We start from the raw sequence: 23,896 nt of genomic DNA, 5'->3' as shown, positions 1-23,896 counted from the left end.
CAAAACATATGCCTTTATTTTTTAAAGTTACTTCTAAAATTTTATGGAAGCAGGAGGAAAAAAAATTCAGGATCACTGGATCAATTATCTAAAAAGAGAAGAGCACATTTGGGGCCACTGCATATGCCATGGACCGTCCCTCCAGGAGCACCCCTCACACTACAAATTCTCTCACTGACTTTAAAATTGAGGTGGGGTGTGTGTGTGTGTGTGAATAAGACCACAGCCTGTTCCTTAATGGTTAGGCAGTAAAGTAAGTACCCTAAATACTTTTCCAAGGGACTGTGCTTCCTTTCTTCATTCTTGGTGATTTTGAGAATCTACCCCTAGCAAAGCCAATGTTTTCCTAGGGAAGTTACTTATAATTCCACATACAGAGAATAACTTATTGATTAAATGATTAAAACAAGAGAGCATATCAAGCTAATGACAGAATTAAGAAATGTGATCTCCAAAATTTAAAAAGAAATTTAAGGTGAGCATTAACAAATAACTGCTGCAAGACACAATTTCTAAACTGAGACAGGAGCCAATTTAGGAGAAGAAAAAGCCATGTATATTATGGCTACACTTTTCCCAAATATCAGCTATTTAAATCTTTAAAAATGAATAATGTATACAGTTACAGCTCCCCAGGTATAAATACTTACTGTTAGCGCAAATAATATTTACCTTGTTGGTTATTTTTTGCTCTGTTAACTTCTTACTTACATCATCATTCTGTTGTGCCTCCTGCATGACAAACTCTCGTACCATGGATGGATTATATTCAACCAAGTATGAGAATATATCAGTAGCAGCACTTCGCACCTGTGTATCATCCATGCCCTGTGGATAAAAAGCACTTATTTCTCCTAGAATTATAACAGTATGGAACTTACAGCTATGTAAATCTAAAACCTAACAAATTACAAGAAAACAATGCAGTAGAAAGAGAGGTCAAGGTAATGTGGCATGTAAAACCTGTTCTGAGGATAAAGTTATACTTTCTTTTATTCCTGTTTACTTTTCTAAACATTTCAAAAGGCTGCAAATTTAACAATTTATTATTAAAAACATGGAAAATTCCTGAGTATCCTTTCAATAGGTTTAAGGACCCTTATCTAATAATAGAATTTTATAGTTTTTACTTTATGTAGTAATATACAGCTAATATTAAATATTGGCTATAATCAAACAATTCCATAAAAATATATTAATTTTTGTGGATTAAAAACATAATGCAAATTAAATATAAAGAGAAACAAACTTACAAGGATGACTTCTAAAGCTGGTAATATGCCCATGTTTGACAAAGTCTTGAAAAAAGCATCTCTGTTTTGAGGTTGAAGCGTTTGGGAAAATGCACAAAATTCTTTTAGAAAGTTAACCTAAAAGAAGAAAAAGGACAAGTGAATATAAAATCTGTTGTTTTAGCTTTGTGCCTTTCATAAGTATCAAATTTCTTACCAATTCCTGTCTTTTTTCCTCATCTGTTGCTTCATCTGTTAGTTGTGCAAACAAATCTGTCAGAAACTTTTCATCTTCCTGTTAAATTAAAGGATAAATTTATGCTAATGGTAAGAGTATATTAAAACATAGTTTTCAGATACTATAGAAGATATAAGTTGCAATAACTAGAAAAAGGAAAGACAGCATTGACAGTATTTTTTAAAATTTTTTTAAGAGAGAAGGAAAAAACCAAACTATTAAGGAGAAACTGGGGGTTTATGCAGGAAAATTATTCTTTATATTTTGGCAAGGCTTAATCTCCTAAGCCTATTTAAGGGCCACCGTGTGAATATTTTAGGCTTTGTGGACCATATGGTCTCTGCCACAACTATTCTATTCAACTCTGTTGTTATAGTAAGAAACAGCCATAAAAAACATGTAAATGAGTGTGGCTGTGTTCAAATAGCACTTTACTTATAAAATCGGATATGGGCAATAGTTTGTAATCCCTTCATTTACATAGGGTTTTAAAACCTTATCTTTAGAGGATAAGGTTCTACAATCTCTCAAATGAGGGTAAAAATTAAGATTACAGCTTCCTTCAGGGCGCCTGGGTGGCTCAGTTGGTTGAGCATCCATCTTCAGCTCATGGGTTGGAGCCCCACATCAGGCTCTCTGCTGTCAGCATAGAGCCCGCTTCAGATCCTGTCCTTCCCCTCTGCCCCTCCACTGCTCACTCATGTGCTCTCTCTCAAAAATAAATATTTAAAAAATATATTTTAAAAAGATAAAGCTTCCTTCACATTTTAAAGACACAAAATGATTCAATTATTTAAAAAGCTAAATGCAGAGCTTTTAAAAAAATACCTATTACCTAAAGTTATCCCATATACATAAAATTTAATATGCATTATTTTGAAAAAGATTAAAGAGGTACTCTCATAGGATATTAATCTGGGTAAGTCCATACAGAACTTGGAAGGAACCTCAGATATAATCTTACCTCCTTGTTTTATAATCGAGGCAGATTAAGAAATTTACCCAAAGACTAAGCACAGGAGGTGATAGAGACCTTCCTGATTATCTGTTTAACTTTTTCCATCATTATTTTTAACTAAGATTTTGTTATACTTTGGGGCAACTAGGTGGCTCAGTCGGTTAAGTGCCTGACTCTTGATTTCAGTTCAGGTCATGATCTCACAGTTTGTGGGTTTGAGCCCGCACTGGGCTCCACAGCTGGCAGCGCAGAGCCTGCTCGGGATTCTCTTTTCCTCTCTGCTCGGGATTCTTTTTTCCTATCTCTGCCCCTCCCCTGCTGACGCTGTCTCTATCTCTCTCAAAATAAATACATACACTTAAAACATATGTATATTATATATATACATATATTTTAAAATATTTGTTTTACTTTAACTCTACACTACTATTAGATTCAACTACTACTTCAGCCCTACAGACATGCCCAAGTCTAAATATATATATACATAGTATGCATGTATATAGGTATGTATATGTGGTGTATGTAATCTCCCACTAGGTTATAAACTTCATAGTCACTGTTGTATGTGCTCAGGAAACATTTTCTGTGATATTAAATTTGTTATTCCTACCTTTACTTTTTCTAAAATGTACGAACAACCATACCTCAAGTGGCACCCAATTTCAAGACGTATCCCAGATATACTCTATCCCACCAACTGGAAATTAAATGATTGAAAAAGATTCCCTGAATTGCCCTATTTGGGAATACAGAAGTTGAGAGAATAAGAATGTTTTTAAAAAAATGTTCAACAATATTACACACAGAGCAGTTAATAGTAGAGAGAGAGAGTATAATTGTGTACATAAGGTGCATAGAACCTGCTTTAAATTATGTCTCAATCATCCTTTTTCGAAAATTTATAAAATTATTTCCTTCATAGCGGCACTTAGGATCTAAGTGTCCTGCATCAAGAGAAACAGAATTATAGCACTGGCAGCCAGGATTTTACAAAGCATATTGTAGGGAAACAAAGACTCAATAACTTGAAATAATTCATACTTAATTAGTAAAACTGGCATTTCACAGGTATGAAGACCAAGAAAACACAGAAGTGACAAATCCCTGCATAACAAAATGAGAATCATGTAGAGCTAAAGGAAAGGACCAGAAGCATTCAGGACTATCAAGGAAACCAGAACAGAGGCTCCAGTAAAAACTAGATCCTTATCAAAGAACAAATAGAAATTGGTACTGGAACCTTCTCCCTGTTCTATATCAATCACAATACATTGTACAGAGATTAGTATTGTCCTTAACTGTACTGACTATATTATTTGTTTAAATGTCTGTCTTAAAAAGAATGGAGAACAAGTCAAATCAAGTCAACATGAACTAGAATTATTCCTAGCTCCAGGACAGCCGTGTTAGTAAATGACTTTTCTATTTGAATTGATAGTTTTGTTTTTTTAAGGTGACAAAGGCAAGGACCCTGAAAATACAACAATATTCTGAAAAGGAACCACCAGAAAAATTAAACTTACTGCTTTATTCATAACGTGCTATCAAGCAGTTCTTACCAACATTTGCCTCCTTTAACAAAACCAGGTTTCAATTATTTGTAGATCTGAGGTAGTTTTATATCTTTCAAGTCATATCAGCTGTTATTCTTACAATATCATGGGCATCAAAAATACAAAAAATATGCCAGGTACACAAATCACAGAACTTTGAGCATAGTGCAAAGATCTATTTCGGTTAGACTAGACTAATTCCTACACTAGAGGATAACATACTGAGAGGTTCTTGGACTTTGAATGTGTTACCAATGTAGATTACTGGCTAGCTCTCATAGATTTTGATTTCCATGCTTTGTACAGAATCCAGGAAACATTACACCCTAGGCAATTCTGATGCAAACTCCCTAAAACACAGACCTGAGAGACTGGGGATACTGTAAAAAAGAAAATTTGGGGTTTAATATGGCAAATATTAATAGATACTTTAAAATAATGCTCATGAGGCTTACATCATATTCACGCATGATCTTTTATCTTCACATGACTTTACAGGGTAGATACTAGTGTCACCATCCTTCAGGAAATTGAAGCTTTAGGAGGTTAAGAAAGTTGCCCAAGTCACATAGCTAATAAGTGACAGGTGGAGCTGTTAACTCATATTCACATCCAACTTCCCCATACTCCCATCTAAGACAAAAGCATACCCTTTGGTTAAGGAGACCTGCAGCTGTAATTTGCCAACATCTGCTGTATTCCCTTGACCCTAAAACTGGGTTCCTTTATATATAATTACCTGGCAGTGTTACCAATTCTACAGAATTTATATTCTACAGTTAATGACTTCTTGGGTTCCTCATCTTATCTTTCTTTTCTCTTTGTATCTATGCTATGCAGAACTGACAGATTAATATACCTAAAATTCTACATTCAACCATTTCATTAAGACCATTCCCCTACTGTCTTCAAGCTGTATTTCTTTATCACATTGACTTTCCCTGAGACAAACATAACACCCTTCTTGTCCTACAGCGTTATATATTATGGTCTCTTCTAATATCACCAACATACATTCCTTCAGACAAAAGTCAAAACTCAATTTAGGTATTTAAAAGGAACAACAAATTACTTCTGCTAAATCAATTAACAATTTAAATGGTATCAATCAAGGAGGTATCTTCGTAAGTAGGGAAATAAAATGATCTAACTCACCTGTAACATACCAACAATTTCTACCTTATTGAAAAAGATAAAGGAGTGAAGTGTTGATAACATATTTTCTTCAAAGACTGAAGGGGTAGGTAGAACCATATCTTGGATGTACTGAACTCTGTATGTCTGATGAATTTTTTGTTTCAGCTCAGGATCAGATATGGGAATCACTTCTTTAAACTTGGCTGTTTTTGTTAGAAATTCCCTATGTTTTCGTGGTTGTGATAAAGCAGGATCATATTCTAAGCATCCAATGACGTCCATTATACATTCCTCAGAAAACATAACTTCAAAAAGAGCAGTTCGATTCAAGAGGAAGATGCCTTTGATAATTTCATACAAGTGGTGCAGTCCTTCAATATTTTCCAAATCCTCACACACATGAAAAAGCTCTAAGAGCTTTTTAATATAACCCTCATTTTCCAGTGCTAGTGCAAGTTTTTCACGACGCAGGGGGGAAGGTAAAGATGACGCCACAAGTTCTGCAATTTCCTCAAGGCGACTTAATTCACAAGATGGCAATTCTAAACCTGGGGATGACATATCATCAAAACGCTCCTCTTCAGATTCATCTACGAGATCCTGAGTGATATCCACTGAAGGGTCCTTTCCTTGAACCTATTGAATAAGATTTACAATAGTTGTCACAGAATATCATCAAGCAAATCTAAATGACATTCTTAGATGAATACAAGAGATGTTTTAAGAATCCTAGCACTGTATGCCAGGAGAGCCACCAAAGTTTAAGCAAAATTCAAATAAATATCAAACATCATAATGTTGTGATCACAGAAAATACATGTAATTGTATGCAACAAGGAAAATTTTGACATCAACTCCTGAAAGCAAGGGCCAACAAACGTGCACAAACTGGCTTTGGACCAAAATGGGTCAATGATATGCTATGAACGCTGGCTGGTGGCCCAAAAATGTAAGTTAAGAAAAACTATGGGAAACAAGCATAGTTACACAAAAATGAAACTATTTATAAAAAGCAACTGTAACATACATGTAGTACAACATAATAGAGTACACTCCCCAAGATTATTTACTAAAAGTAACCAAACCATGGAAGTTTTCCTGTCTATTTACCCAAATCTATAAGTTTCATGATCCCCTGGAGAAGCCGGAAGGTTTGTTGTAAGCCCCAACTTTATGTCAATATATGGGCTCTCAGTGTTCACAATACATTTTAAGGTAAAAGGGTATTTTTACCAAAGGGCAAGAACTTATTTTGAAATAAAGTGAGTTTTGCTATCTTAGCCCTACAATTTGAGACACTGTCACTAAATTTAGCAGCCCAACAGGCCACACTGAATGATAAAGGCATGGAAAACTTAGACCTTATATGAAATGGCCAAGAAACTGAAATTGCTTAGCATGTTTAAGAGAGACTGTTAATGGATATTGGAAGAGGAGAAGGCCTGGAATAGGTCTTGAAATTATGCTGTAAGTTGATATCATCTTGACCTTAACCCAGTGGGCAATACCACTGAAAGGCAGCTAGGCACATTCACAGATTGTACCAAACATGGTCTCAATGTGGCTTTGGATTTGTTAACTACATAAACCCTCAATACAGCTTTAGATTCCTGACACTCAGGCTATGACTTTACATAAATACAGTAGCATTTGGTTAAAAAAACCAAACGTAAAGAGACAAGAACCCTTATTGTAATGACAACGCTATCTTGAGTTTATCTGCAAATATGAAGGTAATCAAAAAGGCCCATGGTTAGGATATTCTTGGAATTTGATCTGCTCAGGGAATCCAGGTGGCATTATAATGATTTGACAAACATATTTCAGTCTTACTTTCAGAAAAGAAGTAATGAAGAATGAAAACAAAAGGAAGGTAGAATAAGTTACAAGAGTCTTCCTTAAAGAATAAGTCTTAGCAGTCAGTCAGACAGAAATGAAGAAAATGAGAAGGTGGAGGCCATGAAAAATATAAGGAAGAAGAGATATACACAAACCTAATATCTACTATCAAGGAGGATACTAGAAAATGGGGGAGACTTTTTGCTGTTTCTCGATCAAGAAATGAGCAGAGTTCAAGAATAAGAAAAACATGTAAGATCTCAAAAGAGTAAAAGGTAATGCATTCCCTAGAACCAACTAGGATCTAGAAATTAGTAAGTACAGACAGGATCATAAAAGACTGATTGAGAAACATCTTGAATCTAAAGTATGTACAAGTTGAAGAGGAAGATCAGAAAAGAATAGCCAGTGAGTCCTAGGAAAGTTACTAGAGACAAAATACACAAGTACTACTACCTATGCCCCACGTGTAAATGAAGAATTACAAGCTAAGTGTAGTGAAGATCTGTCAATTTATTAAAGGCAATTTATTAAATTTATTAAAGCCAGGCATGACAGCAACACATGGAGTCCAGGTCTGAGTTAAGAACTGGCCATAATAAATAGACTGTGTCAAGGGTGAGACTGTTCAACTCAGAAAAAAGAAGAACAAGATCTGTCTGAGCAATGAATGCCTTTAGCATACCCAAGCTCTTTAATCTCCCCCTCTCCTTCTATGGGAGAACTACACAGGACAAAATCTAGAGGCATGTGCTATGAAAACAGCATATGGGAAAGAAAGCAAAGAACAAGTTTGAAGACAGACATTCAAATATAAATGTTAGTCTTTCACACATTAGCAAAAGGAAAGGGACAGTTTTTTGGTCAGGTTAATATATGAAGAACACAGCTGAGTAGGCGATCAAGCAAAAATAAATTATATATATTTATAAGGAAACACTGTAGCTTTATTAAAGCAGTGGCTCTCAAACTTCAGGGTGCATTGAGAATCACCTAAAGTAAGAATTGACAAAAGATAGCCAAATGTGGCCCACCACCAATTTTTGTAAATAAGTTTTTATTAGCAGAGAACCACGATTTTTAGTTATGTGCCACGTGTGGCTACTTTCGTATTACAACATGAGAGTTGAATGACTGAAACTGTATAGCCAACAAGGCCTAAAATATTTACTATCTCTTCCTTTACAAAGAAAACCTGACCTGGAAGGCTTGTTCAAATGTAATTCAAATACAATTACTAGGACCTACTCAACAGAACTTCTGATTCAGTAGGTCTGAGATGGGGCTCTCAGAATTTCCATTTCTATCAGTTCCCAGGTCATGCTGCTGGTCTGACAACCACACTTTGAGAACCAATAAATTAAAGAACCTGCTGAAGATGATTCTCCAATTAAAATACATTGGAGACTGAGAAACTGTCCTTCGGATGCAATGGTTTAAATGAGTCTGTAACAAGAGCCAGTGGCTTTAGCATATAATGAATGCAAAACAGAGTGCATAATAAATGCATACCCAACAAGACTGTGGAGACCATGTGACTCTGCGGAGGTACTAGAGTCACTAGGAAATTCCAGAATCAACTGAGAACATGCAAGATGAAGTGGAAGAGATAGTCAAGAACTACTAGAAGTTACTGAACAACGTGAGATGATCAGATTGGCATTTTTAAAAAGATCATTCTAGCTGTGGGAGATTTGCAAAGACCAGTCAAGATGAAAGGAATAAACAAGGCAAGAAATGACAGTGGCTTAGTAAACTGTGATAGAGCAGTAAAAATAAAGGTAAGAGAATGAATTCTAATTGAAGGACTAAACGGATGTTAAGTGATGAAGAAAGGATAATATGACCCACAAGTTTCTGGTTTCAGCAACTGGATGGCATTTACTGAGATGAGGGAGATGGGAGAATGAACAGATTCAGACGGGGAGAGTGAGTTCGGTTCTGAACTATTAAATTTGAGACACTAGTGAACACTCACGGCAGAGCTCTCAAAGGCAGCTGGATATAAAAGTGTGGAGTTCAGCAAAGGTCTTGGCTGGACAGATTGGGGTCAATAAATTACACGTGCCTATAACTCAAGGTTTTCACAGACAACAGTGAATTTAAGAAATATGAAATGCTGTCTATTTAAAATCTTGGGCATTAGCTAAAAGCACAACAAAAAATTACTCAGAGAACATGTTAATTTTCTAGTTTACTAAAATTACCTGACATATTTTCTCCCAAATTTCATCACATCCAGCTTTTTCTTGAAAGCTAAGGGCCAAGTCATAATTTTCTGCTTCAGACCACACAATCAAAGTGTCCTTGAGAGAAAAAAAGTCTGATCAATATCAGTTACCACAAACTACTTCAAAGTATAAGGTTTAAATAAACAGAGCAACAAGGAATTGCAAACAATAGTCAGCAACATTGATACTGGTAATTGCCAAATGCCTGTTTATATCTGGCTGTAAAACAAAAACAATGTTTTCCTTCAGGAGAAGTTAACAAATATATGAAAACACTATAAAGTGACCACTCTAAATGTACTAGAAGATACAAACCTAAACATTATATTAATTTTTTGCCTGCACACTAAATACATTTTATGCTGTAGTCAAAATGCCCAGCAAGGAAGCCTGAGCATTCATTAACTAGGGCATGTTAGGAGAATGGGATTAATAAAGAAAATTCCTTCTCTCATCTCTCTATTGTCAAAACTGAATGTTCTTTACCTGGGGCACCTGAAGCCCATGAAATTACTGGCTAAATCTGTAATATGTGAACATTTATCTGGACACAAGTTTTTCAACCTTCATCAAAGTGCTGTGGTTCAAGAAGTAAGATGCTCCTACCAGTCACAACCCCTTTGCTCCTCCTAAACAAAAAGGCTTTTATTTAATGGTAGTAAGTTTAATGAATAATTCAACAGTTTTTATTAAGATATAATTTCTGCAAGATACTACACTTACAATACGGAGACCATTTTATATTCTCTATAGTACAGTATTCTACAAGGTGCATGGTAAGATCAAAAATATTTATAGGGTATAAGATATTGTTTCAAACTTACTGAGAGTAAGAAGCATATACACTGTTATGGAGCCATCAACTATTTCAAAAAAGAGCCCCCCAAGTGGGAGATGTGTATGACTCATATATGAAATTTTAAATGGTACCAGGGAGGATTATATTTAAAAAGAAGCCTCATAGAACAGCTATCATGTAGCATGTTTTCAGGCTGGTCCAAAGAAAAGGATTAGAAATTAAGAGGAGGATGTGAGTATAACATAAAGGAAAAAAAAATCAATCTAAGAAGTAACTGCCAAGCAAAGGCTAGGCGAGCATCTACCAGGATGATAAAAGGTTCCTCTATTAAGAAGGAAACATGAGGGGCGCCTGGGTGGCTTAGTCGGTTAAGCGTCCAACTTTCACTTAGGTCATGATCTCGCGGTTTGTGGGTTCGAGCCCCGCATCGGGCTCTGTGCTGACTGCCAGCTCAGAGCCTGGAGCCTATTTCAGAGTCTGTATCTCCCTCTCACCCTCCCCTCACCCTGTCTCTCTCTCTCTCTCTCTCCTAGAAATAAATAAAAATATTAAAAAAAANTCCCTCCTAGAAAAAAAAAAAAAAATTAAAAAAAAAAAAAAAAAAAAGAAGAAAAGATGACTAGACCATCTTTAAGGTAACTTAAAAGATATGTCTACATGGAGGCAGCTTCTAATACTTTTCTCGAAGATGCCCTTTCCTGTACACAGATGGATCCCTTGATTAAAAACTTGTCTCCTAAACTGCATATTAATTCCTTTCAGTCAATTATGTAACTGTCAATCATGAGGACCAGTAGTCTCTCACCAAACTACAGTGATGCCAACCAGAATTAAATAAATGATCATTTGAATAGGCCATGCTGTATTTTTATTCAGAATTTTTACTGACAATTTTTATTCAGAATTTTTTTAAAAAAGAGCTCAAAGACTCCTTTTTACTATCTTCAAGAACTCCTAGAGATCACAGATACCAGGCAGGCATCTGTTCCACAGTGACTGAGTAGCAGTTCAAACTTTTATTTATATTAATACTGTAAGGTCAACACACCAGAAATTAGTCAGTTGGGAAACTCCCTTGAGTCTGCTTCATCTTTAAAACAGGTAGAATACATACTGTTATGAAAATTGCTGATGATATAAGACCCACTGGAACAAACCTCAAACCAACTATCACGTTAGTAATAAGATTTAATACAGCCATAAGCAAATACTCTGATACAATGTAAACTCAGATTCATCTGCGGGCTTAAATAAATGCACAGCTAGACATATGCTCCTAACTGCCCATTTGGCAAGTTCACAAGTTTGAAAATTTTTAGGAATTGCTCTTCAGTTTTCCTTAAAGAGCCTAATTTTCACCAAAATCATCTTATCCAACAACGTATAGGTTAAGACATGAGTTCTTCGTTCATCCTCAAAACAGACTTGATCTTTCTTTTTTCTTTGGATGGGCTTTTTACTCAACTAAAAGCTCTTCAACTAAAACCTCAAAACACTAATATTTGTAGTATAGAACATCAAAGGCAAATACCTAGTCTCCAGTCACTCCAATCAAACCTTACGGTTTTCTTAAGATCATTAAATGCAACAGTGTTAGCAGAACATTAAACTATTAAGAAAATATTTCAAATTGTACCAAATGTTTGTTGGACAAATACATCACCATTAAATAGATTTAGGAGTTAATATCAGCTGTCCTATATACTACCTGTGTGACTTCAAGCAAGTAACAGTCTTTAGGGATCGCCTAATGTGCAAAATAAAGCAAACACTAACTTCCTTCTAGTACTATTTTAATGGTCAGTGATGAAGCAAAGCATTTTACAATTTATTTATAGAGTAATATATTTACAAAGTAATATATACATATGACTGCATTGGTAATATTCTTTATTCTAAATTATTTTATATCTGTACCTTCGGGGCCATGAGGGGACTGATAACTGCTTTCACTGGCTTTGTACAGCACTCAGTGGATGTGTGTGTGTGTGTTCTGAATAAATACCCTCTGAAGACAGTTCTAGTAGGTATTAAGTAGAGAAAGATTTACTTTCAGGTATCACTCTTTGAATGCTATAAGAGTGTACTGAATGCATCGTTATTATATTATTATAAGGTCTTATTCTGGCTATGTAAGAAATCAGATTCTTGCCTACACTATGTTGCTGTATAGGGACAGAAATGTCCTTTCTGCACTAGCATCTACAACAGCAAAGAAAATAGTTTCTACCATTTCGCTGTGTCAACAGCTGATTACATCAGCAGCCACATTTTTCTTTAGGGAGAAACCAGAAAACTGTATAGTTTTAACTTTTAAGAATTAAATCTTAGTTGCTAGGATATCTGGAGTATAAGTTTAACTTGAAGTATTTTTTTAATTTAAAATAAAATGGTTGCTTTATATACAAATTGGTTGAAATCACATTTTAGAAAGACTAGGAAAGTATGTTGAATTTCTCATTGCAAGGCGTCAATGGCAAATTTTCATTTAATCACCAAACTGAGAGGATAATATACAAGGTAAACATAACATCTTCAAAATTTTACCTGTTGTTTCTGATATGCAGTGTTAGGATTTATTTTGGACTCTAAAAGCAGAGAACCTAGGAAACAAAAACAAAATATTCCATTATGTGACTGCAAAGCAGCACAATTACATTCCATTACATACACACACATTTCCTTTCCTGAACACTTGATACAAATGTAACTTCAGTTAAGGAAATAGTATTTTAAAAACAATTTTAAATATAGTAGAACTTGTAACCCAAGAAATACTTGACATACTATGTTTACTTTTAACAAGAAGGACACAATTATCTGAAGAGTGAGGAATGGATGGTAAAAGAAATCTAAGAACTTACAGGCAGCCCAGGGTAGTGAAATGGTGCAGCATGAAGCAGGATAACCTGGGTTTCAATCTCTGAAATACATCAGGACTTGGATACAATCCATCTCCCCAGTACATCCCCACATTACACTTCACCTTCAGAAAGTCTATTACTTCTGTTTCAGAATTACCACACTGCTCCATCTTCACATAATCAGTTGTTTTCTTATNATAAAACTTGTGATATTTAGAAAATAACCTCTGCTTTGTTGGGGCGCCTGGGTGGCTCTCAGTCAGATGAGTCTGACTTCAGCTCAGGTAATGATCTCATGGTTTGTGGGTTCAACCCCCGTGTCACGCTCTGCGCTGACATCTCAGAGCCTGCTGGGGATTCTTTCCCTGCTCCTCCCCTGCTTGCACATGCACACTCACTCTCTCTCAGAAATAAAATTTTTTTTAATGTTTGTTTATTTTTGAGAGTGAGAGAGAATGAGTAGGGGAGGGGCAAAGAGGGACACACTGAATCTGAAGGAGGCTCCAAATGCTTAACTGACTGAGCCACCCAGGTGCCCCTTAAAAAATAAACTTCCGGGGCGCCTGGGTGGCTTAGTCGGTTAAGCGTCCGACTTNCTCTGCCCCTCCCCCACTCACACTCTGTGTCTCACTCTCAAAAAATAAACATTAAAAAATTTTTTAAATAGGTAAAAAAAAGTTGTCTAGTGTTGCATTCATAACAAAAAAGCAGCAAGCAAATGAATATCTAGAGTCAACATTATTAAAAGTCTTCAGCTATCTTTGTACAATTCTTCCACTGTTTTCTGTAAATACTAGAACAGAAATTGCAATCTATCATTTCCCAGTGAAATCAGACTATTCAGGTACATTATGGATCAAACTTAACTTCTTTTTAAAGATATTGTGGCATATAATTATACTCAAAACGTGGTTTCTAGCAGAAAATACATTCCCAAAAACTTGCTTTGAAATACATATTATGTCCTCAAAAACAATCCATCATCAGAAAACTACATAAATTAACACAATGAAACTGGATTAAAGATCCAAGAGGTCTTATGTCCTAGAACCAGACTAAGTAATGACTCTTTAAAATCAGGGGTGCTTGCTGCTAGGAATTTACCCAAGGGATACAGGAGTGCTGATGCATAGGGGCACATGGACCCCAATGTTCATAGCAGCACTCTCAACAATAGCCAAAACAAGGAAAGAGCCTAAGTGTCCATCAACGGACGAATGGATCAAGAAAATGTAGTTTATCTATACAATGGAACACTACATGGCAATGAGAAAGAATGAAATCTGGCCATGTGTAGCAACATGGATGGACCTTGAGGGTGTTATGCTGAGCGAAGTAAGTCAGGCAGAGAAGGACAGATACCATATATTTGCACGTATAGGAGGATTAGGAGGACCATGGGGGAGAAGAAGGGGAAAAATAGTTGGGGAGAGGGAGGGAGGCAAACCATGAGAGACTCTTGAATGCTGAGAACAAACTGAGGGCTGATGGGGGTAGGGGAGAGGGGAAGGGAGGTGATGGGCATGGAGGAGGGCACTTGTGGGGATGAGCACTGGGTGTTACATGGAAACCAACTTGACAATAAACTATTAAAAAATAGTAAAATAAAATAAAAGTAAAGTAAAATCAAATCAAATCAAACCAAATCAAATCAGGGGTGCTTGGGTGGTTCTGTTGGTTAAGCGTCTGACTTTGGCTCAAGTATGATCTCATGGTCCATGAGTTCAAGTCCTACATCGGGCTCTATGCCGACTCAGAGACTACTTTAGATTCTGTTGTCTCCCTCTTTCTCAAAATAAACAAACATTTGACTGACTGAATGACTGAATGAATAAAAGTTAAGCTGCACAGGGGCACCAGAGGCTTAGTCAATTAAATGTCCGACTTTGGCTCAGGTCATGATTTCAAGGTTTGTGGGCTTGAGCCCTGCATCAAGCTCTGCTAAAAGTATAGGAACTGCTTAGGATTCTCTATCCCTCTCTCTGCCTTTCCCCTACTTTCATGTGTGCTCTCTCTCAAAATAAAAAAAAATTAAACTGCACAAAAGCACAATCTACCCCCAAAAAATTGGACATCATTGGATAAGTGATAATTAGATATGATCAAAATCAAAATCTGTGCTACAAATAATACCATCAAGAATGTGAAAAGACAACCCACAGAATAGGAAAATATCTGTAAATTATATATCTGATTAAGAGATTTTTATACAGAACTCTGACAACTTAATAAAAAGACAACCCAATTTTTAAAATGGTCAATAGATTTGAATAGACATTTCTCCAAAGAACATAATACAAATGGACCTTGAACATACAAGATGCTCAACATCATTAGTCATTAAAGAAATGCAAATCAAAACCACAAATAAGACCATTTAACACCTGCTAGGATGCCTATAATCAAAGACAGTGTTGCCAACCATGTGGAGAAATTGGATCCCTCATATATTTTGCTTGAGGTATGTAAAAAGGCATCCGCTTTGTAAAACAGTTTGGCAGTTCCTCAACTGCTAGAGTTACCAGCAATTCCAGCTTAGGTATATACCCAAGAGAAATGAAAACATATGTTCACACAAATATATGTACATGTATTTTCTTAGCAGCATTTTTCTTGTAACAGCAAAAAAGTGGAAAACAATCCATATGTCCAAAAACCACTGAATAAATACTATTCAGCTACACACAAAAAATATATCTCATAACATGGATAAAACCTGAGAACATTACAAGTGAAAGAAGCCAATCATAAAAGACTACATGCTGTATGACCATATTTATATGAAATGTACAGAGTGTGCAAATCAAAGAGGTGTAGATCAGGGACTGTGTAGGGCTGGGAGGAAGGGAGAGTGAATGGGTAGTAACTGCTAATGGGTACATGATTTCTTTCAGAGAGGACAAAATATTCTAAAATTAGATTGTGTGATGGTTGCATAACTCTATGAATATACTGAACACTGAATTATACACTCTGAATGGGTGAATTATATGGCATGTGAATGATGATTTTTAAAAAGTGTAAATATTCAGTAGAATACCACATAGTAGTGTTAATGAACCAAATATGTGAATCTTACAAATATTTACCATATAATTCTATTTACATAAAATTTAAAGAGTAGCAAAAATCAATCTGTGGTGTTAGTACACAGGTGGAGATAGTGACTGAGAAGGGACATGAAACAGGCTTCCAGAGTGCTGGTTATTTTGCAAAAATTCATCAAGCAGAATACTCATGATCTGTGCACCTTTGTGATGTATTATACTTGAAAAGTTTATTTTAAGTTTAAGAGTAGGAGTAAACAAGGTGGTACAGAGGGGTGGATTATCACTTCAAACTGTGCTTTCAAAAAACACACCTGTAACATTGTGTCAACTATACTTCAATTAAATAAATAAATAAAATTAAATAAAATTAAAAAAAAGTAAAGAAAAACACAGATCTGACCTGGCAGCTCTAAAACTAAAAAGTGGTAGTGGTTTAACTATTATTTTTCAGGTACCAATCCCTTTTGCATTTGATTCAAAACTCTCTCTCCATAAAGTTACAGGGTTAAGGATAATTAGAAAGGAAAAACTGCAAATTGAAAGTTTGAAGTGTTCCTTCCAAAAGCCCTAGCTAAAGCAAAAATAAGCACATAACTAGAAGCTTCTGATGTTGGCAAGTTTTTCTTTTTTTCCAGGCCACTCAAGATGTTAAAGGGAAGTATCTCTTCTGAAACACACTTTCAGTCATATCCCATGACTTTGGTCTAAGATACCACCTTAGGAGGTCCAGCTCTGGTCCCCAAATACCATGCTCCCTAAGAAATCAGCAGGCTATAGAGGGGTGGAGCATGGGAAACTGCCTTTTAGTTTGGGGGCTAAGATAATAACAAAGACATATTTCTAGTTCTATATTTAGGCCATCTATTAGGTAGGTTCCCTTTCCCATCTCTTAGTTTTTACTGGATCAAGTTATGAGCACTTCTCCAATTAACTGAAAAAGATCCAGTTGAGTGTTAACATGTATTAACACAATCCTTTCTCCCACGTTTACTTGTATCGGTTGCTATAGCTACAGTACCCAGAATAGCGATTTCATCCTAGTAATATATGGTATGGCTGGGGATATAGAGTTCAACTGTAGGTGAGAGGCATTCATCATGGTAACAGAGACAACAGGAGAGAAATGAGGAAGATGGTCCTTAGTGGCAGACCTAAAGTGCCTAAAGCAACATCACAGGAGATAGAGATGGTTCTCATCAAAGAGAACATATGCTTTTGGGGCGCCTGGGTGGCTCAGTCACTTAAGCACTGGACTTCGGCTCAGGTCATGATCTCATGGTTCATGGGCTCGAGCCCCACGTCAGGCTCTGTGCTGACAGCTAGCTCAGAGCCTGGAGCCTGTTTCAGATTCTGTATCTCCCTCTCTCTCTGACCCTCCCCTGCTCATGCTGTCTCTCTCTCTCAGAAATAAATAAAAAAACATTTAAAAAATTTAAGAACACATGCTTTTGATACCGGGTAGGTCCAATGTTATCTTAATAACTAAAGCACATACGCACAACAGTCCCCACCCAAACTTAATTTGAGAAACATACCCATCCTCTCCAATGAAGGATGCCTTATCCCCCAAGAATTCACTCTCACCCTCTCCATGACACCTCCTCATCATCTGACAAAGACACTGTCACAGAGACTAGAGAAAGACAAGCCTACACAGCAAACCCCAATATCAAAGTCTTGAGAAAAGCTTTCCCACTTTCAATCTAAATAGTTGGAAAGGCTATATGGGACACAAAGAAAAATCAGGACCATGATCAAACTAAGGGGACTGCATCAATACATGGAATTCAATTTGTCACTACAGAATCTATCATTCAAACCACTAGCAAAATTAACCACCCTCTGATGAACTAAAGTGTATTCCTACACAACAAAGGCCTGTCAGAGTCTATTCCAAAGAAGCTCTAATAGGCCATTTTTGCACAAAGACTTCCTCAAAAAAATCAAGAGGGTCCTTAATTCTTCTCTTACTATTACCAAGACTGACAATCAGCACAACTTTTTGGGAGGGTCATTTTATCTATTATCTATCAGGCTTTTAAACACATATTACTCTTTGGTCTAACAGTTCTAGGAAATTAGCCTTGGGGCGCCTGGGTGGCTCAGTTGGTTAAGCAGCGACCTCAGCTTAGGTCATGACCTCAGTTTGTGGGTCTGAGCTCTACATCAGACTCTGTGCTCACAGCTCAGAAGCTGAAGCCTGCTTCAGATTCTGTACCTCTCTCTCTCTCTACCCCTCCCCGACTGACTATTGCACACTCGCTCGCTCTCTCAAAATCAAACATTAAAAAAAGTTCTAAAAAATTCAGCCTACATCTTCACACAGTGCCAAGTATATGAATAAATGGGTCGCTAGTGGTGTTCATAATGGTAAAAACCCAGAAACAATCTCTATTCCAACTGTTCTCAAAGTGGGAGACCTCTTTGAGGGAATCTAGAAAATCAAACTATTTTCATAATATCATTAAAAGATTATTTACCTTTTTTGCCCTTATTTTTCTCAGTGTCTACACAGATACTACAAAAGATTGAATGCAGAAGCAGGTTAAGAAATTAAACCAAAGATGGGCACCTGGGTGGCTCAGTCGGTTAAGCATCTGACTTCAGGTCAGATCTCCCGGTTCGTGGGTTCGAGCCCCGCGACAGGCTCTGTGCTGACAGCTCAGAGCCTGGAGCCTGTTTCAGATTCTGTGTCTCCCCCTCTCTCTGCCCCTCCCCCACTCATGCTCTGTCTCTCTCTGTCTCAAAAATAAATAAAACATTTTAAAAAATTGTTTTAATTAAACCAAAGAGATTTGTAAAACTGCAAAACAAGAGACACTCTTCTCACTAAATTCTGACTTAAGAAAAGCTTTTTAAAGTCTTAGTTTTAAATTCTACTATGGCAAATATCAGTAGATAAAACCCACATAAAACAAAGCTTTTTGGGGATGCCAAGCTTTAGGAGTATAAAGATATCTTGGGGAAGAAAGTTACAGAAATGCTCCTCTATGCCACCAACAGTATACTTGTATGAATTAAATATATATAGTGAACTACTATGCTTTTAGATGACAGATCTGTGCATCTTAACATAAATAGATGCCCTAAATATATAGACAAGAAGGAGGTCTGTACATTCAGGAAATGGGGGAACAATGGTATAGGAGGGAAAATACCACTTAGAACGTTACCAAGACAACCGTAAAAGCTGTCAAAGACAGATAAGCAAGAAAGATAAACAATAAAACATTTAGTACAACTATGAGTATAGATGATTTGAGGTCATTAAAAAGGTTACCCCCCTGCTTCACGACACCTTTGTTCTTCCTACAAAATGAAATGTATCCTTGACTCTATATTCTTGTATCCTGCTGCCAATTCCCAACACACCTCTATCAAAACAAATAGCTCCGGGGAGTTGGGTGAGAAGTAGTTGGTAGTGCACTAATGAAGTATGATTCCAAAAGTGTTTCAATCAGAGAACCTACTACTAGTGCCAGCCGCCTAGATCCAGCCAGCAGACAGCCTGTTTGGGTTATAGTCTAACACACATCCATACACTGAATTCACGCAAATGCTTTAAAATTCAAAGATTGTACATTTAAAAATATCTAGATGTCTGGCTGAGCGCAAGAAAAAAAGACCACAGAACTAAACTATATAATCAAAGAGTCAACAGAGTAAGACTTAGGGTTAGAAAATACAATACCTCATAGAGTTGCTATATTAGCCAAAAAATTAAAGTGCCGACCCCAGCATCTACTACATTACCAGCACAGGTATTTGGGTTTTTTTTAGACCATGGTCAAAATATCATTTCACTGGCATCACTGTGCTGTTGAAGAGTAGAAAAATTAGTTAATGCTAACGATACAGAAACACATTACAATGAGAGGTTAATCAACAGGTTTATTATATTGCTTAAGAAAAACATTGTAGTAAATAATACTTAGGAAACATTCCAAGAAAACTGTTAAGATTTTTCATCTTCTGATACAGTGTTATTTAGCTATAAAGCCTACTTGATTAGAAGGTAGCATTTCCCTTCACTGGGGAAATGAGATATTATAGTTTCTATAACTTTTACGGTTCTATTTTCAGCCAACCAATCAAGTACAGGTTGTTAAAGAAACGGTTTAGATTTGTATAAATTAACTTAAGGATTTCAGAATGAACAGGTCCAGCTCTGTCACTCCACAGTAAGCAATTAATATCTACTCATCTCTGATATACTATCCTCAATCAATGCTCAAAACTAAGGGCAGGAGCTTAAGTACTGTGCTTCATTAGAAGAAAACACCAACAAAAATGAGTTATGGCAAGTCCAAGATATCATGTGGATAGGACACCAGTGTACCCTTTAAACCTATAGCAATTCTGTGTTCCAAGTTCCTCTGTCCTGATTTTATGGCTCAGGTTACACACAGCATTTAAAAACTGAAATGTTGGGGCGCCTGGGTGGCTTAGTCGGTTAAGCGTCCGACTTTCGCTTAGGTCATGATCTCGCGGTTCGTGGGTTCGGGCCCCGTGTCGGGCTCTGTGCTGACTGCCAGCTCAGAGCCTGGAGCCTGTTTCAGTCTGTGACTCCCTCTCTCTCTGACCCTCCCCTGCTCACGCTGTCTTTCTCTCTCTCTCCTAGAAATAAATAAAACATTTAAAAAAATTAAAAAAATAAAAATAAAAACTGAAATGAAGCTTCAGGGGGGAAAAATGATGATAGCATTACATTACAAAGTTCCACACCTGTGCAAGCCTTCACTAGAGTCCCACCCGATCACCTACACCCTACCTCGCTGGTGGACTTCAAACTGTCAGAAGTTACTACCAGCAACAGATGATAAATAAGGGCTGCTTACCCTACACCTACTATTTTTCTACAAAAGTAGGTTTACATAAGAAAGAAAAAAGAGGGGTCTTTAAGTGAACTTTTCAAAGTGAAATATTTCTCCCACTACTGATACTGAGCTCTTCTTAGCAGCTAAAGCTAGAATGCTTACTGTACACAAGATTCTATACTGCTTAATAATTTATGAGGGAAAAAAAATGCTGATACTATCTCTGTTCAAATCACAACCCAAACAAAACAAAACAGGCTTTCCACCTCAAATGTTCTGACCTCCTTTTCTAATTATAGTGGGGGTGAGGCACTACCTACAACTAAGTTCTGTAAGAAGCAGAAGCACAGGATTCTAGTTTGTACCATCAGCTAGCAGTGCTACCTTAAACAAAAACACTTCCCCATGTTTCATTTTCTTCATGTCTCAAATAATACTGAAAATTTAACCTTTTAGACTCTGAAACAAGTCAGACAACAGATGAAACTATTTTGAAATGTAAAAATTACTTAAAACCAAATATAAGAACACTATTCTTGATTTTGGCAAGTAATCCAGAATAAAGAGCATGGCTATGATCTTATGTGTAAAAAAAAAAAAAGAAAAGAAAACCTATCCTTCACCACGTGGAGAAATTGCAAATTCTTTTATCAATTCTAAAATTGGAAGATGGAAGTGGTAAAAGCCATAATGAAGACATTAGAATGATGTGAAATAATAAACTGAGAGGGCAAGGTAAGGGACGACATTATTATCCTTCACTTCAAGCAACTTAACAGGTATAGCTTAAGCTGAAAGAAGATTTAAAAAAAAAAAAACAATACTAAGTAATTTTTATTGTTAGATGGAATTCTGCAGGTACCTGTAAAGGTACCTGCTTCTTACAGAGAAATGAGGTAATGTCTTCATTAAAGAAAAGGTTATGTCCATACAATATATTTTACCAGTAGGAACCTACTAAGGATGCAACCTAAAAAATGGGCTCAAAGCTTGCAGGACATCCCTCTCCTCCAAGGCAAGGTGGGCTGCAGATTTGCCAAGCCACTCAGTTCAGAGGGGAAAGGCACACTGACTCAGAAAGATGTGCCAGGTCAACAGGGAGGCGACAAGTACTTCCATTCAGAAATGGCCTTCCTAATTTTCAGTGTTGTATATAAAGGCCTCTAACAAGATAAAGGGGTCATTTTATGGAAAATCAGAAATACTCTTCATTTTGTTCACCACAATAAATACAGAAATTCTCAATTATCCTATACTGGAGAAGGGGAGAAGCCCGCAGTAATGGATGACCCAAATCAGCGCTCCATATAAATAAAAACTTTCATGTGGCTTGGAGATACACTATAATTTTAAATATCTTTAGGCTAAAAATTATTTTTATGTTCTTTGAAATAAACTTTTGAGTTTGTTAAGTATAAAGCAGCAAATGCAAGTAAATAGCAATAATGAGAGTTTAACAGGCTAGAAACAGTTAATGACAAATAGTAACAATCTCAAGCCGGAGGCTAGCTGTCTGAGCCTTAAGTTTCCCCATCTGCAAAATACTACTACTAATAGTACCTATACCAGATGATACAAGTAAACAGTCTCTGGCACATAGTAGGTACTCAATATTTTTTTTACTTTTGATCCTATTTGGAGATTTCCTATTAGAAAAAACATTAACCATCAAACTAGAGATTTAAAAATTTTTTTTAGTATTTATTTATTTTTGAGAGGTAGCATGCACAAGGTGGGGAGAGGCAGAGACGGAGAGAGAGAATCCCAAACAGGCTCAGCACTGTGGGTGCAAAGCCTGGTGCCGGGCTCGATGTCACAGGATCCCACTAGCTGTGACATTGTGGCCTGAGCCGATATCAAGAGTGGGACGCTTAAATGACTGAGCCACCCAGGCACCCCCAAACTAGGGATTATTTATGACATTGTTTCATAAGTGTGCTGGAATTTTCTAAGCCCACTCTTTGGATTTAGTTTTCCTTACATTTAAACTTAACAAGGGCACATCAGTTATATTTATTTCAGCTCTCTTTCTCTATCAATAAATAAAAATAAAATTAAAAGATAAAAAATTAAAACCATTTTGTTTTTGCCATTCAACCTGTTTTATCGCAGAGTTCCAAACTTTCCAAAAAGAGGAAGGGCATTTAAGGGCTATTTCCAAAGAGGTAAAAACTAAAACGTAAAACAGCCAGATCCCTACATTAGAACGTTAGAACAGTAGGATTCCCTAGGATAGTAGGACATTAAAACACAACACTTAATACTTTAAACAGAAAACTCTGTATAATGAGTCCAATTAAATACATGATGTGAAGATTATCCATGTTATTTTAAGTTAGGAGATTTCAAAAAATTGACTTCAAATCTACCCACACTTTCATTTGGAAGTTAACCTACAAAGCCGATAATTTCAACTCCTTATGTAAAAAGTTTTCCAAACATCCAAAGGAGATGTTAGAGTGGTGGTGACTATGTGACAGTCACATACAAAAGCATACTAATGCATTCAAACTTGTATTTTTAAGAGGCAAACAACAGACCTCAGAAAAATATATCCAACATGTTCAAAATCCTTTAAATGGCTCCCACAGGAAATAATCTCCCCAATTAAATTATTTTGGGCAGCCTTACAAAGATAACCTGTGGACAATATTACTCCAAATTACAATTTTTCAAATCAAATTGAAAATCGATGTCCCTCGAGTGTTCAATCACAGAAGGGGGAGTCTTGTTTGTTTTTCATGGAATTGGGAGTTCTGGGTTGAAAGTCCAAGTAAAATTCCTTGAAACGAGTTTGTAATAATTCTGATACAAAACAACTACAATCCTAATAAACTGAAATAGCTGGAATGAAATTATATACTAATGTAACAGGACCAGTTTTCAAATTCAGAAGAAACAACCTGAAAATACTTTCCACCTGATGTGAACATTTTAAGTGAAACTCAAGGTATCCCACAGAGGGAAGTGGCAATCCCTAAAGAAAAGAAGTCTTGAAAAATGCGAAACACTTGGTCTTTGAACCGTGAGAGCTATTTCAATATGTGAAGCACAGGCACTAAGGCAGATTTAAAAGGTTTTAAAGTTATCGGCCAATTTCTCCCCACCTGTTAACTGAACCAACCAAATCATGAAAGCAATCAAAAAAAAAAAAAAAAAAACCTCGTATAAAATT

At 36.4% G+C, this 23,896-nt stretch overlaps 1 protein-coding gene across 2 annotated transcripts in view; it reads right to left on the bottom strand.

Moving 5' to 3' along the window:
• The window catches only part of PPP4R3A (protein phosphatase 4 regulatory subunit 3A), a 37,343-nt gene that overhangs the window by 12,498 nt on the left and 949 nt on the right, over positions 1-23,896 (bottom strand). Inside the window, exons 2-7 of one of the 2 annotated variants that reach the window (XM_077780966.1) lie at positions 12,538-12,593; positions 9,168-9,266; positions 5,140-5,757; positions 1,450-1,527; positions 1,254-1,370; positions 673-828 (exon numbers count right to left, since the gene is read on the bottom strand). In XM_077780966.1, coding sequence (XP_077637092.1) covers positions 673-828; positions 1,254-1,370; positions 1,450-1,527; positions 5,140-5,757; positions 9,168-9,266; positions 12,538-12,593 — 1,124 coding nt within the window. The remainder of the gene's footprint in view (positions 1-672; positions 829-1,253; positions 1,371-1,449; positions 1,528-5,139; positions 5,758-9,167; positions 9,267-12,537; positions 12,594-23,896) is intronic. The other variant, XM_077780967.1, reaches the window with a different exon arrangement.

The sequence above is a fragment of the Crocuta crocuta genome, unplaced genomic scaffold, assembly GCF_008692635.1.
Source record: "Crocuta crocuta isolate KB4526 unplaced genomic scaffold, BGI_CrCroc_1.0 scaffold299, whole genome shotgun sequence".
Taxonomy (NCBI): domain Eukaryota; kingdom Metazoa; phylum Chordata; class Mammalia; order Carnivora; family Hyaenidae; genus Crocuta; species Crocuta crocuta.
This window is presented reverse-complemented; position numbering and strand designations above follow the sequence as displayed.